Below are 18,537 nucleotides of genomic sequence, written 5' to 3' on the forward strand. Positions count from 1 at the left end.
TTAGGGAGGAGTGTAATAGAGATCTTAAGTTTCAAGGTAATATGATGACTAGATAATTTTTACCATTCTTCAGTTCTCCACACTGTTTTCAGAAGGAGTTTCATCTGTATATTGTGGGATAGTACATTTTCTTATATTCATACTATTTGTTTAATTCTTTAAGTTAAAACCCAACTTAGATTACATATTCTGAATGCTAAAAGTCTGATATCTTTCAGAATTTTGCTGGATTTTTTTTCCGTATCTCAGTATACATGAAAGAAGTTATGTAACTTTTTACTTTAATGGTTGGCCAATATTTGAGCTCCTCTAGTTTATTTCTGTCAAAAATGTTGATATGAAGTGATGTATCTTTGTGTACATTCTTTGTAATCAAAGTGGGATCAAACTGAGGTCCTGTTTCCCTGAATGTAGCAAGAAAAAAGACAATAGGAAACAGCTCCTTTGGCAGTAACCCAAGCCTCTCTTTTCAATCAGCACTGCACTCGGAAAACTCTCGCTCCCTCTTTTTCTCTCTTTGTGGGAATTCAGGATCATTCTACAAAGTGTTTCACTGTTTGTTTGGTTTTGGTTGGGTGGGGGTTTTTTTGGCCTGCATATGTAACATTTCTGACTGGGTCACTTACACCATTTTGCTAAAATTATATACACACCTTTGTGCATCCACGTGGCTCGTTTTTTTTTTTTTTTAATTTGCCTGTCTTGTGGCTGGTGGTTGGGGGTGATACCTATTTGTCTGCATCTTCTGTTTGCCCACAGTTATATTTCAAAACCATTTTTCTCTCTAGGACTACAAACTGTTTGCATTCCACTCTGTTCCCTGTTGGTTTTCTCTGTAGCCATTAAGGAAAACAGGCAGGGAAAGCGTGCCTCCCACTTCTTTGTAAAAGGTGGGTTTATGAACCAATCTATTACTGTATTTTGAAATGTGCTGTTATCAAGTCTTTTGAGCTTCACTTCTTTTTAAAGGACCTAAACGGCATTTGGTTGTCCAAGGAGTTTTGCTCTCTCTTATCTCAGACAGTGAAATTTTAAGAATATCAGAAGTGTTGTTTAACAGTCTAAACTAAGCCTTACACAGGGGATGTGCTCGCTGCCATGCTCTTCAAGTCTAGGGCAGACAAACCTGCATTTTGCTATACTGGATAGTTTAAGGCCTCTACTGCTCCTGGGTTTTAACTTTTCCAGGTTAGTATTGGGAGAGATCTTTGCCTAACCCTGGTTATGTATAAAAACAATAATCAGAGGTGGTTATTTAGTGCAAGAGCCAGATTGTATGGTTGTTATCTTAGACTGGCAGTGAAACCCCTGGAGAGTTATTTAATTTTGTAAATTAGCATGCAATTAGAAAAGGAGTTTTGCTTTGAGTTTTTTAGGAGGTGTTTATTTTTTTTTGCTCAGCAAAATCAAGAATAAGCATCATCATAATGTATGGTTTCTTTCTATAGCTTTGAGCTAGATTAAGCAATTGCTTCAGAGTTCATCATTAATTATCGTATACTGTATCTTGCAACAATATTTGTCCTAGCGTTGTCAGAACTCCATGTAGTGTGGATCTGTTAAAACCCTACAAAAGCAGACATGAAGGTAAAGGCATAATAGTGTACGCAGATGAGTGCAGTACTGAGCTCTGAAGTTCCAGTGTATTTTTAGTCAAGAGCGAATGTCTGTCTAATTCAAGAATTATGGAAGAAAAGTGGATCTGTAATTATGTTCATAATGAGAGAGGCCCTTTTTTGGTGCTTAATCTAAATAATGTAAAATATGTAGGTAGTAGAAAACATCAAAGCTGATAATGTAGGGGGTTATTGTGGTCCAGGGAAAGGAGGGGGGACCGGATTCTAAAATAGTGAAAATCAGCGTAGCTCAGTTGGAGCTCTTTATTTCTATTGATGTACACTAGTTGAAAATTGGTTTATGACTTCAAGTTGCATAGAAACAAAGGAAACCAAAGAAACTGTTATGAAAGCATCCATCTAGCAAAACATTGGGGGAAGAAAAATACAGTGAAAACAGAACTCTTTCTAAATTAAATTTACTATTAAATTTAATAAAGTTTCCTAGTGGGGAGTTCCTGGAAAATGTGGACTGAAATATGAAGCAAACTTTGATTGCTCTTTTAGCTGCCTTGACAGTATATTTACAAGAACTAAATTTCTTTAAATTTCTTTTTTTTTTTTTTAATTACTTCTAAAGAAACTTTCTAGAGAAAAATACCCGTGCTTCATAACCACCTTAAGAAGCATTTGCTATGGTTGTTTCCAAAGGAACAGCTTAATAGTTTCATAAATATCAAAGTTAATAGGCTCCTAAAAACAAGGAAAATTGCCTGTAGGTGTTTTCTGCTTACACAGAAATAGCTACTCTCTGAACTGAAACTTTCTCTAAACTTTCTCTCTAGGCCTGTTACCTATTACTGCATACTTTGCTGTACTGTTCCTATTTCCTCTAGCTGTTTTGAATCAACAGTGGGTAGAGCAATACTTAAATGAAATATACTTGAGGGTGAAACATGATCTAACAAATTATAAAAAATAAACAATATTAAGGATAGCTTGTGCCTCTAAGGAGATCAGGAACAGTCTAATGGGGACACACTTTTTTTTGAAAATGCAACAGCTTGCCACATCATCATAAAGCCATATGTATGGCTGGCTTTGAAGAAAAGATAAAATCTTTCAAAAAGTGGCTTCCAGAGTGGAGTCTGAGAAAAATGATCTTTTTTCTTGTATTGAGTTGCTATTTGGTGTGCAGCAGGAGCTGCTTCTCCTTTATTTTTGCTGCCTTTTTTCCCTTGGTTTTAATTTTAATGGTGTTAAGGCACCTAACAGTCTTGATAAGCAGCTTTTACTAAAGATATAAAATCATTGTTTTCTGCGTGAACTTGGTAATGTGTATAGGCCTCATAGCAGTCACACTTAGAGAAAACAAGAGCCCTTTCCTCCCCTTAGAGATGTAGGAAAACCCAGCTGCTAGCAAATTAACTTACACTGTGCTTTACTCTTCCTTCATTTAATATTTGTGTTGTACTGGGAGGGCTTATCATGATTAGACAGCTCACAGAATCATGCTTCTGAAAGGACATGCGGGGTATGAAAAGAGATGCTAGAAAAGTGGGTCTTCCGGTTAGGATTTCCTTACAGGCTTTGAGCCCGGGTGGACTTTCCGCTGCTAGAGCCTTAAACCAGTCTAAATGCAGATTTTACAGAAGGCAGCAGGAGACTGAAACAAGGCTGAGCGGTGCTGGTTTATGGCGTGGGGACAGTCTGGTGAAAGCTGCTGGTACTCTCCCCATCAAGACTGAGCTGGTTCCACCTAGGAAGTGCAGGTGGACTGTGATTTAGTTCGGGATATCTGCATCCCCATTTGGGGTCCCCATTAAATAGAAACGAAGAGGCCCTTGCCCTACTCTTCTTTACTGTTCCTAGTTTTGGTAATTTCATTTTATGTGTAGGCAGCTGTTCATCATGTTAGGTATTTGTATTTCACATTCCTCAAGTCTCCTAAATTCTTTGTCAGTGGGGAAGAAACATTCATAAAGTTGCTTATCCACTGGCAAGTTTTAGAAATCTGTTATCTAAAGTTTTATGTAGGAGCTTTTATCAAAATCTCTATTTACGAAAGGTAATTCTAGAAGTACATTGTTACTAGTAACACCCCTGGGAGACTGGCTCCCTCCAGAAAACGTATGCCTCCTTAGAAAAGATGATGAGATGTCATAGTCTTGACTTAAGAGTGAGTTCTTAATTCCCTCAGCTGCTGTTTTTTGACAAATCCATCCCTGATGCTCCGTTGCAAGGCGTAGTGTACAATAAGGAAAAACATTTTTTTCTCCTTCAGGCAACAAGTAAGCCTCTCCCCCTTTCCCTTCGATCAGCTGCAGTTGAACAAAAACCACCATAGAAACTTAGAGGGAGAAATAGAACTCAGCAAATATTTCTTCTAATCACTAGGTACAATATACAATAAAACTTAATCCACAACAGTTCTCTCTTTAAAATGTGCGTATCTTCTTTCCCTGCTACGCTAGTCTGAAATAACGAGGCAGGGACCAGCCACTCAGGCTGGCGCTGGTCTTCTCTTACTCTGCTTTGGCTGTCAGCATCAACATTTCTATTATCTCTCTTTCGCTTAATTTTGAGGGTCCTTCTCTCCTCTTGTTCTCCTTCTTCCACTGATCACTCCCTCCTCCTCACGTCACTCTTTCCTTTTCTTGATTCTCTGACAGCTTTTCGGTTTGCTCCACATTGGCAGGACTGGACCTACTGTATATTTTGTTCTGTCTGACTGGGGAAGCGGAAACTCGGCATCCCTTGGATTTCTCTGGGTGTTGTGTAATTGAATTGTCTAGAGTGTTAATCATCATTTGATTATTCTGACATTCTTGATGAAAAAATATGTATATTAAAATCATAATGTAATTGCAGAATTTGCTTTTAGCATGAATATATTTCTTCTCAGTGACATTGAAATTATTTACTACTCCCAATATTTATGTATTATTTTGACAGATGTGCAGTGGGCTATGAGTAATTTTAAGGTGGCACGGTTTACTTCATGCAGCTTAAAAGCAAGGATTTTCCCCCTCCCCTTTTGCCCCATCACATTTTATTATTAATGGACACATTTGAGTTGTCAGCTTTCCCAAAGCCTTGGTGCATGGGCTGGAATGATCAGATTAATTTAATTGCTTAACCATGTCTTTGCTAACTAGGAGTACTGAACACCCTCTTGTTCTTGCTTTATCTTTTCCCTAGCAGTTCTTCTGGGTTTTTTTTATTCATCCTGTTAGTTTTAAACATAAGAATTCCGAGCCGAAATAGCCTGTAATATGGAAATGTAGGCTTCCAGGAGCTGTGTGGGCTAGAAATAAACTTTTGACTTTGTCTGGAGGCAGGATGCTAAGACGGCTCAGCTGGCAGGTTAATGATGATTGTCATGAATATTAAATGATAGAACCAAAACAAAACTCCCAGAGAGACACTTACGCACAAATCTTACATAGCAACAGAACCAGCTCAGACAGCTGGCTCGCTGTAGACTTTCTTGAAAGAAAACAGCGCTGAGGCATATTGGGATGATTTTTATAAACCGGAAAGGCAATTTGTGATGCACTGTTTGAAAGTTAGGGGTCTTAATGATTTATAGCTTGAAGCAGAAATCTGTTTTCTAAAGTAGATAAATAACAGGTAAATTATATCTGTGCTGTTCTCCCTTGTATTAAGTGTTTCAGAATATTTTTGAGCTTTGTGCTCACTAAAAATGTGTACAAGGGGTAAGCCTTACTGATAAAGTTCATACCAGCTCTCTGGTGTGCAGCTATAGTCTCACTTCTTCCGCTGAAGTTCCTCTAATCCCTTCTTAGTTTTTTTCCCCCTCTCTAAAAAGACCACATTGGAAGGCACAGAATAATAAACTACAGTTGGTTTTGTTTCTTTCTTGTGATTTGTCCCAGACAGGATAAGAGCTTGCTATTCACAGAGTTCCTCCTTCAGCTCCAGTGGTGTAAAGCTAGCTCCTGCTACATGAAAAAATTGCTCCAGCGCATGCAAAAAACTAAAATTCAAGAAGCTTGGATTTATTTGAAGTAACACCAACACAGACCTGGGATGAGTCTGTTAACGGCACTGCAGTCATGCTCTGTTTCTGAAAGGATATCTAACGGTGAGACATTCTCTATAGCCCAGAGAGTAGTCTTTGTTACACTTGGGGGGTAACAAGTTGGGGTCAGATTCTTGCACGTAACTTCCTAGACTTTTATGGCTATGTAAATTTACACCAACTTAATATGTGGTTCAGTGATTTTCAGACACCAAAAGGAATGAGCTGAAATTACAGAGTAGGTTTTCTCAGATAACCGCATGTAGGCACGATCCATTTTGTGGTGTTAGAAATTCTGAGTATAAAAAGATAAAGTAAATCTAAACTATTTTTAGGTGCGATGAGTCAGTCTAAATGAGTTGATGGAAAAAGATATAAATGAAAGGACAGTGTAGTTAGAGGAAGTTATGGAGAGTAATGCTTTTATATAAACATTCTGCAGAATTCATTTGGCTTTCCAAACCCTGTCTGTAAATCGAGAAGTGCTTTCCAGTGGCTCATGGAGACCTCTCTACTCATATGGTGCTAACTGTCTTTGTTTTCAGTTCAATTGCATTAAAAACAGAATATAATTTTAAAAGTAGAAATTTAAAAGTATTTATGTAAATAATTGATGCGGTTATTCCAGTGATGATATGTGACTATGAGCAGTGTGTGCAATCAGAAATAGAAGTGGCCAGCAGGTTCCCAGCTGTGAAGAAAACGCATTCAGTGAGATAATTTTTCTGCTAGTATCAGGACAACCCCTGATTTATTTCTGTTGTTATTAAATCAAACAACCTAGTCGAATGGGAGTGATTTTTTTTTTTTTTTAAGGGTAACATAAACCAGATACATTTAGAAGACTTACTTAGACTGGCTTATATTTGTGTTTTCACAGTACCATGAGGAATTTACACACATACTCTCTGACAGGGCTTGCAATAAGGTGAGCTACAGTATTGTGGAATAATAGTTTGTATAGATTTCCCTATGTATTAAAGTCTCCCATAAATATATATTACTTTGTGAAGCAGATACAGCTAACATAATTATTCAGATAAAATCTTGCTTAAGACTTTGATTTTTTTCATGCTGAAAAGTTCCTTTAGGTACTTAGGGAAGTTCAGGTTAATGTATCTTAGTCTGCAAAGGGTACGAACAATTGTTTTGGGATTAGAGGCTCATTTCTTTCTTACTTACTTTGAAATATCTTGTCTATTTTATCATAAACTAGCTAAGCCTAGTGGATGAAAAGTTTACCTCTAATTTCCAGCTGCACCTTCATTTTGCACATTTTGAATGTATCATTAGAACTCTCTGACAATGTTGTGAAACACCTTTTTATTCAATGTCTTCAAGTGGCTGAGCCAGAAATGCTGTTGGGGTCATCATGGTTTCTACCAGTATTTCAACAAACAAATGACCAGTGGACATATAGGCAAATTCCAAGTGATGACAAACATGGATGAACATGGGTAAAATACACTCACTTAGCTGAAAGATGAAGCACCATAAAGTGATACCTCTTTGGGGTGAGGAAATCAAAGCTAGAGCTTCAGAAAGTAGCATTCTTGATACTACAACCATCTTAGGGTCCCACCAGCCCAAATGTCCAAACAGCATTACCTTCTTCAAATGGCTGAAAGTCCCAATAGGGGTGAAAGACAAAGGGAATTCAAGGGAAGCATGAGCTCATTTAACAGCCAGGAAACCTAGCATTAAGGATTGCAAAGTTGTAGTGGAGCTGAGAATTGCACCTTCGTCTCTGTGTCCCAGGTCACCTCTTCAGCAGCACAACTCCAGCCTTCTTTCTTAAACTAGAGTGGGCATCGTTTAAAGACAAAATGAGAAAAATTGGTAAGTTATGGACTGAATAGCGGCAGCCTGATTTTCTGTGAATCCAGGCACCTGCAAGGTGTCAAAGCAAAAGGCATCAGTATTTCTGGAAAATGAGACTGAGGATGTCAAGCAAGGAGCCAGCAGTCACGAACTGTTTAATTCATGCTGACTTTCCCAGAACTGTATCCAAGAAGGATGTCACACTTTTCCGTTCGCAAGTTCAACCTTTTCTCTGAGTGTATCAGCAAGTTTCACCTCTTCTGAAACCGTACTCTCCCGTGAGTTATTTATAATCTTCTGCTGCTTCCCGTAAGTAGAATTTCACTCACCTTACTTCCCTCTGCCTCAGATTGATATATTCCACTGATACGCTTCTGCTTCACATATAAACCTTTCAGCAGCCTGTTTTCTTCCAGCTCCAAGACATGCTAAACTCCAAGGAGACCATTCAGAGAAATGGGAAAGAAGTATTTACCCTCGGCAGCAGCAATTTAGGGATGTACGTAATATTTAATGTGTAGAATCATAGAGGATCAGCACATACTCAAACATCCCTCCTAAGCATGCGTTCTTAAAATCCTTTCAAGTTCACTAAAATTGATAGGTTGGTCTTTTGCATGCTAATACTGAGAGCTTTTCAGATATCCCTATAAGCTGCCATCATCGTTTAATTTCTGTCTACCACTTTTGTTGTGTCGGAGATCAAAACTGCAGGGCGTTATTTCTGACCAGTTTAAGGAATACACGGAATAGAACATGTTTTAGAAAGACTGCAAGACTCTTGCCTTTGTCTAAACTGCTAGATCTGTCTGTTGTGTATCTCAGGCATACATGTATGTTTGTCTTCCCGTAACATGAAAATACATCACAAATGCTTTGAAAGTCCTCTTGTGATATTCTTAAAAAGTATTGCATAACTATTTTAAAGTACAGAGCATGGTTAAACAATAAATAAGAAAAAATCAGTGATATTCTTGTCTATCTTGTGGCGTCTATGTCTGATGCACAGCTGCACAGTTCTGAGTGAACACTTTGCTTTCTGTGGAGCAATATTTATTCTTTTTAATGAGACTGTGGTTTTAGGAGCTTTGCTCAAACATAAAAATTAATAAAGGGTTAAACATAATAAATAAGTTTGAGTTACCTCGTCCTGTGATCATTACCAAAACAGCACTGCAACATAAAATAAAGGGTATGTAGCCACAGCCTGCAACGAGAAGAGCAGCCTCCTAGGATACCCTTGATTTGCCACAGCTATTTTGAAGCAGTTATCAGATTAGTCTATAAAGTTATCCTCCAGGCAGTGAATTGCTTGGTAACTAAGCTCTGCGTATCCAACACAACTGATTTTAGTATCTCTGCAAAGGAGCACAGAACTAGGCACAGGGAAGTTTTCACTTCAGTTGCCATCTAATTCTATTTGCGCGAGTGCCAGAAAAGAAAATTCCTTTTCCTCTACTGGCTGAAACAAATGCTACCTATAAGGGTTTTTTTTCATTCAAATATTGTGTTGTCTACAAAAGAAGGGTGAAAGGCTCTAAGTTCAGCTCTACGTTCAAACATTCCTGCAAGTTTAGGCCTGTTTGGATTCAGTTCACGTTTGACTCTGTCATCAGTCTATTATCTCTGTTGTCGTAATCTCTAAAGCCCAAGTAGATATGCCAAGAAGTGAACTCAAATTTTCACAATGCCAAGGGTTAGATCCAAGTCTCTGCTTATCTGCTGCCTTTGCACAATATGAGAAAACTTTCAGCAAAATCTGGAAGGTAAATTATGGACACTGGGACATTGATTTCTTTTCCTTTTTCACAGAGGTTTCTTTAAGTCGAGGTAAAAGTATGTAATATTTTGATTTTTCTTGGATAGCTTATCTCCAAGACGGCTTGCATCCAGATTCTTCTAAATTTTTCACTTCTCAGAAAAATAATGTCTCATGTCAGAAGGATAAAGGGTCACATCAAGAAGTACTGTAGAACACAGTAATCTGAACATTCATTAACAGTGCAGAATTTCTGATTGCAACAGCTACAAATAACCTATGGGAAACAGTAATAGGAATTGTTTATTCAAGAAATGTTCCTGTGGCTCTGCAGTTCATCCAGGTGCACAAACTGTTTTTCACAGAATGTTAATCTCTGTTCCTATCTATTATGTTGGATTTCTTGTCAACAGATAACCCAAGCCAAGAAGATCTAAGCCTAAGTTTTGTAAACAAGTAAGTTAGGACTCGCACCTTCTACTGAACAGAAAGAAAAAAGCCAAAATGGAAGGTGTTATGTAAAGACCAACAGACAGGTAAGGGTGCAAGTTTACGTTGTTATCATTGACCATATTTGACAAGCAAAAATAGGAAGCACTGTCTGTTATCAGACCTGCATGTACTGCTCTGCCAGATCTACCTTACCAGTAGAAATTGTCCCAATAGCACACTAAGATACATTCTCATTTCCCACCTATTCTCTTTTCTGTTGTTTTTTGGTTTTTTTTTGTCATGCCAAGATGAAAATCATGCCTATGCTATTAGAGTACTTCTAGCAGCGATGCCCACCTATCATATGCTTAGTTCTTCAAGACTCTCATCGAATAGAGAGGAAAAAAAAAATCACCTTTTGATGTAGCACTGATTTTTCTGTCAAGCAGTCAGATATATTCTATATTATAACTATCTGAATCGGCATTCACAGATAGCGCTCTGAGTGAAGTAATTATTACAAATCTAAAAGTTAAGCATTTTGTTTTGTTTCGTTTTAGCCAAAGCATTCACAGATAAGGACTGATTTTCTTTGAAACTAGCCATTCTGTATACCATATAAGTAGCTTTCAGGTTATAGCATGGATCGGTATGTAAGTTGCATGGCTTGTATATTGTTTCCTGTATGGACAGAAAAACAGTAAGCAAAAGCATGAATGGATGATGGATAACAAAGTGTATGATTGTCATCACTTTTATCAGTTCTGGGAATTTCAAGATATCCCTGAGAATATCCAGTGTTTATCTGAAAATATGCAAATACTAATCAGAGCTACTTAGCAAATCTTACTGATGTGCAGCTGAAGCCTACTGAATGGCAGCTTTTTCATTCACAGAAGTAGTCAGAAGTTTTTTTGACATTTTTCTCCTCTCAGTTTAACCAGATCAGCTGAAAAATTAGCTTGGACTTCCTATATGAAACTTTTCACATCTCTTCCGTTTTCTCTTGAGCAGATGCAAATTACATTGAACATCTTTCAGATAAGTATATTTATCTATAAAAGAGACAGAATACATTTGTAAAAGTCAGCTAAACCATTTTTTTTTCTTATTTTTCTCTCCTTCACCATCAAGTGAGTTCTACATGTTCTTGGGAGTCTTGCAAGAGAAAAACTGCAGCAATTAAATGCCTTTCCAAACTACCATTTGTTGAATGTGTAGCCCGATGGTGGTTTCGAAACAAAAGTTAGAGGAGGTGATTTACAAACTGTGTTGAGGCTTCTCCCATTCCAAAGCGCTGTACTTAAACAGATAAGCATCCTCTTTTAATTTTTACTTAAATGTGAAAGTCTGGCAGGTCTGGCACGTGCAGTTTGAAATATGATCCTACACGGATTCCTATGTTGTTATGAATTCACAGCGGATACCATCAGACCACAAAGAATATTAGCCTAGGCTGCAGTTTTCAAAGAAACACAAGGCCTCTTCTGCATGAGAAAACAAATGCAGAAACTGATTTACTTAAATCAATGGAACACTCATATTTTGACAAAGGGCCACAAAAAGAATGGTGTCCATATACACATTACAGTTAGGAAAGAACTAACTTTGGTTTATGTCTAATCCCAAATTCTCGGAAAAATCACAGCCGCTCAATCTGCAGGCTTTGGAGTACCTGCATTCTGGCAGGTGGCCTTGTTTAGATTAGGATGCAATAACTGTGACTAACAGCTGCTAACGCACCTTACATGTTCTTAGTATGATTTCACTTAACTGCAGTCTCTACAACTGCAAAAATAAGCCTAATACTTTCATCTGCATTTCATAACCCCTTTATTGAATTTTGGTTGCTTATATTATTAGTCCTGTTGCTCCAGTTGTTAATCAGAGAAGTCCTTCTTAAAGTACAGATCATAGAATCTATCCTGTCACAAAAGTTAGTCAAACATATTAGGATCAAAGTGAGGGACTATTGAAAAGAGTGCCAGGTGGGAAACAGCAACTCGGGTTATGCATCCTCTAAGCAATGAACCCATCTGGTAATTCTTAACATTCTGAAGAGCAAACTATTATTAAATACTAAAGTAAGGTAATTCTTGGCACAGCAATTCATTAAAACTTCAGACCATTTAAGCACCCGTATTAAGTTAGCAATATGCAGATTACAAGCAGCACAGCAAAAATAATGAGATTTGCAATGTTATCTGGAAGCAGCAAGTAAATTGAAAAGAAATTCTTCGCTCTCCAAAGGAGGTGTGGAGTAGTCAGAGGGCTACAAGAGGGCTTTACACAGCTTGCTTGTTTTGAGTACGATTTATAGATAGTGAGGGCACCTGTTTTACTGGAATAATACAGAGGTCAGGGAAATGCAGCTGACTGAAAAAACAAGGACAGCATACAATTTGCTTGTTTTGAGTGCAATGTATAGATAGTGAGGACACCTGTCTTACTGGAATAATAGAGAGGTCATCAGGGAAATGCAACTTACTGAACAAAACAACCACAGCAGACAGTTAGCTTTTAAGCAAAATAAATTTCAGGCTGTTGGCAAGTAACAACCTTAGACATAAAATAGTGTCAGTAAATTAACACTAGAAGAAATACTGCGGTACTCGGAATTCATTTTTAAAAAGTCGTCAGTGAAAACATGTTAAGGATATATGCCCGCTTAAAGTCTTATTACCATAACACTGTTCTATTGAGTGGGAACCTCAAGTAAAATAGCCTAGGAAGTGATTAAATGTGAGTCCTCCTTCAGTTCCCACGGTGAATAAAAACTTTTGCATTCTAAAATGCACTCAGTTGAGATGATCTTGTGTTTAATAACAGAAAGGAAGGACTAGAGCATCTCCCTGTGTTCACAGGCATGAGTCAGGGCGGGTTGGATCCGCAAGGATCTCACGCTACCAGAGTGGGGTTTATATCGCCATTCCTGTTGCAACAGGAGGTTTCTTCACTGAAACGAACCTGAAATTTAGTACAAATAGAAGCTGAGTTATCTGCTTCAAGACCAGCAAAGGTGATCTTCATAGCATGAACAGGAAAAGCAAGGAGAGAACAGTAACACTAAGCCACTCAGTGGTGATGAGTTACAGTCTCGCTACAACATTTTTGAAATGCAGCTGGATATGCTGATCCCAGATGACGCCAAGACTATTACAGTAATCACAGTAGCACAGCTACTGAAGCTGCCCCATAAGGAAGCATGCAAGGAAAGGACGAGAAGGGAAAAAACAGCAGGCATTGGAAAATTATTTGTGAAATGCTGGCAACAGAACCACCACCATTACCAGCAAACCCACACGCATTCCCATAAAGATGGCAGGTACACACCCATACCTGGGGGCAGGCATCTTCAAGGGGCCAACTCCCAGCTGCTCGTGGTATCTAATCAAAAGGTCAGCAGCAGTAGTAATAATAATAATAATAAAACAAAAATAATTCTCTGAAGCAATAGTATTTTCTTAGACACTAAATTATTCATTCCACCCCAGAGCACCATCCAACAGCAGGGTGGGCCCATGGAGTTCCTCCTGCAAATGCAGTGGTCTAATGGTAAGACACAAAACAAGTTTAGAGTAAAATCTGTAACACTGTGGAAGAAAGGACAAATAAATAGAAACAGCTTTTCTAGTTATTCATCTGACAGGTAGCTGTCCCCTGCGAACCATAAAGTGCAGAATCATCTAATAAAATCTTTCCTTCAAAGAAAATTACCAAAATGCTAAAGAAATAGAACAAATATAGAATTGTATTTTTATCTATATTATTAATAGAGAATTGGGAGCAGCTGCTCAGTTTTTCCATGTGAATTCAACTTGTCACAATGGCAGATAAATCCACATACATGACAATTTACGTTCTGCTTAAGTTAGTGAAAGTCAGCGGTTAGCAGCAATTTACATAGCACGTGCTTTTACGGTCCTCTTGACGCTGAAAGGCTGCCAGAGAAACCCGATAAAGGGGGTCTGCTTTCACTCTACAGGATCTGCAGTTTTATAGTAAGTTAAAAGGAAGAGGAACATATGAATGCACACTTCATTGCAACAGCAATGATGAAGCCAGAGTAAGAGCAAAGAAAAGCTAACGGAAATTAGAAGCGAGAGCGGAGATTGTCAATATAAAGATGCTAACAATATCCACAGTATTTACCACAGAGTGCGTGGTAAACAGCGGGCTATCGTTTCCTTTTTTTGTCAGAGAAGGAGCAGAGGAACCTAGAAGGAAATCATCATAGTCTAATATAGACTACATCTTTGATAATTATTTTAAAAAGTTAAAGTGTCATATATTCAAAACTAACATAATAATAGTCTTACTTAAAATGTCACAGTAGTTCTCATGGGGAAAAAAGATTTATTTTTCTTGGTTTACAGCTGTAGGCTTTGCATAAATATTCCACAGTAACTGCATTTTAAGAGATTGAGTGGTGTTGTATCCAGTATTCTCAAACCTATCAAATATTAAATCCCATAATGCTTTTTAAAATGTAAGCCTCTATTACACCTGTTTGTACATGTGATACCTGATACCTACACTCACTTGAAGCACAGAGAATTGATGTTAGCTTGTCCAGATAATGCATTCACACTTTTCCAAAGAGTGGGAAACAACTTGGGATTTACAAAAAGACCAGGCATGTTTCAACTATTAAAAACTTGCTTATCTCTTCTAAGGCATGTAATTTTACATTACACATGTGTAAACAGAGAAATCCAAGCAGAAAGAACTTTCCTATGAAATAATTCCCATAATTCAGAGCAAACAGCCGAAGTGTATGACACTAACACAGATCTGTTTGTTTCCTGGAAGGAAGAACACTGTGTAAACTATGTGTGTACACACATATGTATTTTCTAAACAGAAAACTGACTCATGATAGCTAATTGTTGTAATGAACTCCAGAAAATAGGGAATCAATCTAATATTCTATTGTGCCTCTCCCCAGGCATTCTCTAGGTACAAAAATGTTCCTCAAAACTCATCTTTAATGTTGAAATGTGGCTGATCTTCGGGTTTAAAGTCTAGATTGGGGCTGCCATCCTCATTCAGAATCCGTCGAGAAGTATAGCCAACAATTGGATATTTGGCCTTATAAACATTATTGAAGATATCGTCCAGGGACTTCAGTTCCTCGTCTGTGAGTCCTGTCTAAATGAAATATGGAAAAGAAAGTCCTGTCTCAAAGAAATAAAAATACGGGTATTTACATGCATTTTTCTTTTTTATTGATTACTGTAAACCTTGGGGTCAGCTTTTGGGTTTACTTCGCAGAGCATGATGAACAAAGTTGATAGTATAACCAAATAGTAACAATAATAACAACCACCACCACCACCATATAATAATTTAATTTTTTTATCATTCAAATTCAGCCTTGACAAAACTTTAATATATTCAGGTCAAACAAACCATTAGTCTCCCTTCATGTTCCTTTATAAGTAAACCACACCTCAAACAAGCAACAACCCGTTGCCAGAGTTAGCGTCCACTGCCATGTCAGTGACACAGGATACGCTACATCAACTGACAAGGAAGTGATTTACTCTCTTTGGAAGCAGCTTTTTAAACAGCAGGTAACTTCCCCTTTATGTGCTTATATAAGCTGTATTGATTCCACAGATTAAAAACTTTCCTCTTTAAGGCTGTCAGCGCTGCACCTTTCATGAGCAGTAAATACATATCCATTTTATGTATTTAAAGAATGTTAATGCATTTTGTTTTTAAAGATGCGAACCAACTTAAATAAATGAATACAAATCATTTAATATTATCATTCATCATCTTGCAAAAGAATAAAACTTTGCAAAACGGAATTAAACTAATAGTCCATTTTCTTACTATGTCATGTGTAAGATCTGCTGGATCCAGGGACATCTTTGCAACTCCTCTTGTCGAGTCTTTCCCAACCAAAGCATTGTATGGGGCTCCTTTGCCATAAAATTCTGTCCGATTAAAACAAAAAGAAAAATCCAGTGATGATGCAACAGTGTACAGGATATGTTCAGCCTCTGCTTTTCAGCAGCCTGTTACACTTGTCAGTGAACTGAAAGCAAAAACTCAATTCTAAGACTCTTCTTTCCAAAACTGACTTTTGATCTGCTAATTTTTGATAATATATCCCAGTCCTTCAAAAAAAAGAACAAAACAAAACAGAGGGTGGGGTTATACAATACAACTGTTGAACGCCTACACTGCGGTCTTAAAATTTACCTATTATTTACGGAGCTGTGCTTTACATTCTCATGAGAGGTTTGTAGACTCCAGAATTTGCAGTGGCAAGCCTTGTCTAACTTAGGATTTGAAAATCAGCCAACGTGTATGTCCAGACAAGCTGCGTTACCAAGCTTAGTACAAACAAAGCAACAAGCCATTACTTTGCTTACGATGACATTAAGGACAGTGTCCAGGACCCCCATGGTCCCTTCAAACGTTTTACAGCAAATCTGGATTAAGTAGCAGGAGTTCAAATTAAAACATCTGTAGTTCTTAGGGAAGGCACAAACAGCAAATGCAGCAATAAATGGTTTAGTCTAAATGATGAGACAAGAAGCCTCATGAACTAAGAAAATTTTAAAGAAGAAAAAAATTACTTAGCCCCCCGCCCTCCTTTCAAAATCAGAGTCAGCTCTTCCAAGAGTTTTGACCAGGCAGCACTGGACAGCACCGGTGGGCAAACAACAGCTACAAAAGGAAAAGATGAAGCTGCAGCAACACTGATATTGGGTAGTGCAATACGGGTACATACAAGTTAGCTTTTATCTGGTCAGTTCATGTACCCAGTGCAATAAAATACTGTAGCACCGGCTTTTGTGTGGCAAGGACCCAGGGGTCTGGGCAGGCGTCTTCAGTGTTTCTGGAGTCAGTGCCCGAGCCAACTGGACTACGCTGGCTTGTCTGTCTACCTGTACTGTAATCTCAAACCAGTCTAAGTTCTAGATGAAACGTTGGTGGGGGAGGTGTCTGAGGAGGAAAAGTGAGGTTTTTAAAAAAAGGAAAAAGTATATTCTTTTTGTTGCAACTGAACTGCAGGCTTCTAATACATTGGGAATATTTAAAAACAAATGACTGAACAATAGCATGAAAACAAAGCAGATAGCAGAGGAGAAGCAAACTCACCTTTTCCAGAAGTGACATCAAATACTACTCCCTTCACCGCCAGGTAAATGGGCTGTCCTTCCTGGAAAGAAAGCCATCAATATAGCCTCAACACTTAAGTGGAGGCAAAAGGCAATTGGTTTTAGCTATGAAATCCATAAGCACTCAGGACACAAAGAGGAGAATTAAATTGTCTATTGTCTGTTTTCTCTTGTTTGTGTGTGTATACAAGCATACACGTTATCTCTCTTGAAATGTCTTGCTTGTGCTTTAAACTGTTCCTTAGATTTTTTTTTTGAGGATTTAAGCATATGGAATGAGAGAATCTTTTTAATCTAAACATCACAATCATAGAAGCCATGTTCCTCTTGCAAGTCACCTCTTGTCTGCACACTTGTCTGCTCGAAGATGATCAACTGCATCTTTCTATTCCTAATGCAGATGGATACTGCCCAAGAAAAAAGGGTCTATGGCCAACAGCATTATTTGATTAAGAGAACAACAGACAAATACATAAACACACACAAATCTGATCTGCTGATATCTGTTTTACGTAATAAGCCAGCGCTTCTGCTTTGTCTTTTATGCGCAAGATGTATTTTTAGTCAGATGCTGGTTAGTTTCTTGAAAGTATCTAGAGAAGACCCCAAGAAGGTCAGCCAGCAAGATTTTCAAGAGAAGACAGATGCGTATCAATATAGGACTTTATCATTTTGAATGTGAAGTTCTGCAGAGATCTCTGCATCGCAGAAAGCTAAAAACTCTTAAGTTGAAATTGCTTTGTTATTTCTATAATCTTGTAGGAACAAAAAGGGTCTAAATAGAGGGTTTAATGAATTATTGAGAAAAAATTACTTCGGCTCCAACTTAGGGTAATCTGGAATTCACTGGCAAGAGTACCTTGTCAAGCAGGCAACAAATAAAACAGGAAAGTGCCATCTAATTGTACGCAACTTCAACGGACAAAAATCAGCAGCTGCCAGCAGGACAAATGAGTAGCAGGCTAGCAACACAGGAATGCCAACAAACTTCTGACGAATGCCTAAAAAGCAAGCTATCCCATAATTACCGGGAGGGAGGGAATAGCACAGCAGCAGAACACGAGAAAAACCAAAGTTTAACGTGGTTCCAGGGCACCGAGCAGCAGGGAAGCTGGCCACGCTGGGGGCTGCGCAGGGCCACGCCGGGACGGCCCAGCGGCCCTGGCCTCGGCCCAGCGGCTTTGAAGAAGCGGCCGGGGAGGCTCCGGGGCCCGAGGCCCCGCCGCGGCTCTGCCGCCCGCCCCTACCTGCTGCCCGTCGTATCTGGCCAGCTCGGGCTCGGTGAAGAGCCGCACGGGGGCCTCGGCCGGCGGCCTGAAGCGCAGCTCCCGCTCGGCCGCCGCCGGCAGAGCCCCGAGCAGGGCGGCCATCAGCAGCAACCGCCGCGCCGCGCCGCCGGCCATGCCGCGGAGGGCGGGCGGAGGAGGACGGGCGGGCGGCCGCCCCGGCCCGGCCCCGCCTCCAGCCCCCGCCGGCGGCGGCCCCGGCCCCCTCGTCCCCCCGCCCCGGGCAGCCGGGCCCGCGGGCGGGAGCGGGTTCCTGCCCCGGTGCCCTGCTGGTTTGGCTAAAGGAAAGTACGCGGGGAGAGGCTGAGGCAGGGCGCAGACGCACGGGAATTAAATGAGTGCTGGTGGGTGAAGAGCCCGGCGCTAGGCCAGGGCAGAGCCATCGGAGGCCGAGGGCTGCAGCCGGGGGAGCGCCCCTGCGGGCGGGGCGCGCAGCCGGCCCCGGGACAGACCCCTCCGGTTCCGTCCTTCGTCCCCTCTGAAGTTTCACTGCTTGCTC

The 18,537-nt window shown here is 39.5% G+C and overlaps 1 protein-coding gene and 1 long non-coding RNA gene across 42 annotated transcripts in view; one reads left to right on the forward strand and one right to left on the reverse strand.

Moving 5' to 3' along the window:
- The window catches only part of LOC148053219 (uncharacterized), a 67,395-nt gene extending 52,698 nt beyond the window's left edge, over positions 1 to 14,697 (forward strand). For 31 of the 41 annotated variants that reach the window (XR_015708487.1, XR_015708491.1, XR_015708523.1 and 28 more), the window contains 3 exons: positions 5,456 to 5,664; positions 6,482 to 6,529; positions 7,360 to 9,588. This is a non-coding gene — a long non-coding RNA (uncharacterized LOC148053219). The other 10 variants (XR_015708518.1, XR_015708499.1, XR_015708493.1 and 7 more) reach the window with 7 other exon arrangements.
- NENF (neudesin neurotrophic factor) lies at positions 13,950 to 18,210 on the reverse strand. Its single transcript, XM_009473021.2, has 4 exons — positions 18,000 to 18,210; positions 16,733 to 16,793; positions 15,455 to 15,558; positions 13,950 to 14,764 (listed from the first exon to the last, which is right to left on the reverse strand). The coding sequence occupies exons 1-4, from the start codon at positions 18,153 to 18,155 to the stop codon at positions 14,588 to 14,590; spliced, it is 498 nt and encodes a 165-aa protein (XP_009471296.2). The 5' UTR covers positions 18,156 to 18,210; the 3' UTR covers positions 13,950 to 14,587.
- Between the last annotated feature and the right edge of the window lie 327 nt (positions 18,211 to 18,537).

Source organism: Nipponia nippon, unplaced genomic scaffold (genome assembly GCF_047370975.1).
Source record: "Nipponia nippon isolate SJK-2023a ecotype South Korea unplaced genomic scaffold, ASM4737097v1 scaffold_4, whole genome shotgun sequence".
Classification (NCBI taxonomy): Eukaryota; Metazoa; Chordata; class Aves; order Pelecaniformes; family Threskiornithidae; genus Nipponia; species Nipponia nippon.

Excerpts from the sequence above, each read along its gene's own strand:
- NENF (XM_009473021.2), bottom strand. The coding sequence starts at position 18,155 with ATGGCCGGCGGCGCGGCGCGGCGGTTGCTGCTGATGGCCGCCCTGCTC. Across the intron at positions 16,794-17,999 it reads CCAGATACGACGGGCAGCAG|GAAGGACAGCCCATTTACCT; the intron begins GTAGGGGCGGGC and ends CTTTCTTTCCAG. Across the intron at positions 15,559-16,732 it reads TGATGTCACTTCTGGAAAAG|AATTTTATGGCAAAGGAGCC; the intron begins GTGAGTTTGCTT and ends TTAATCGGACAG.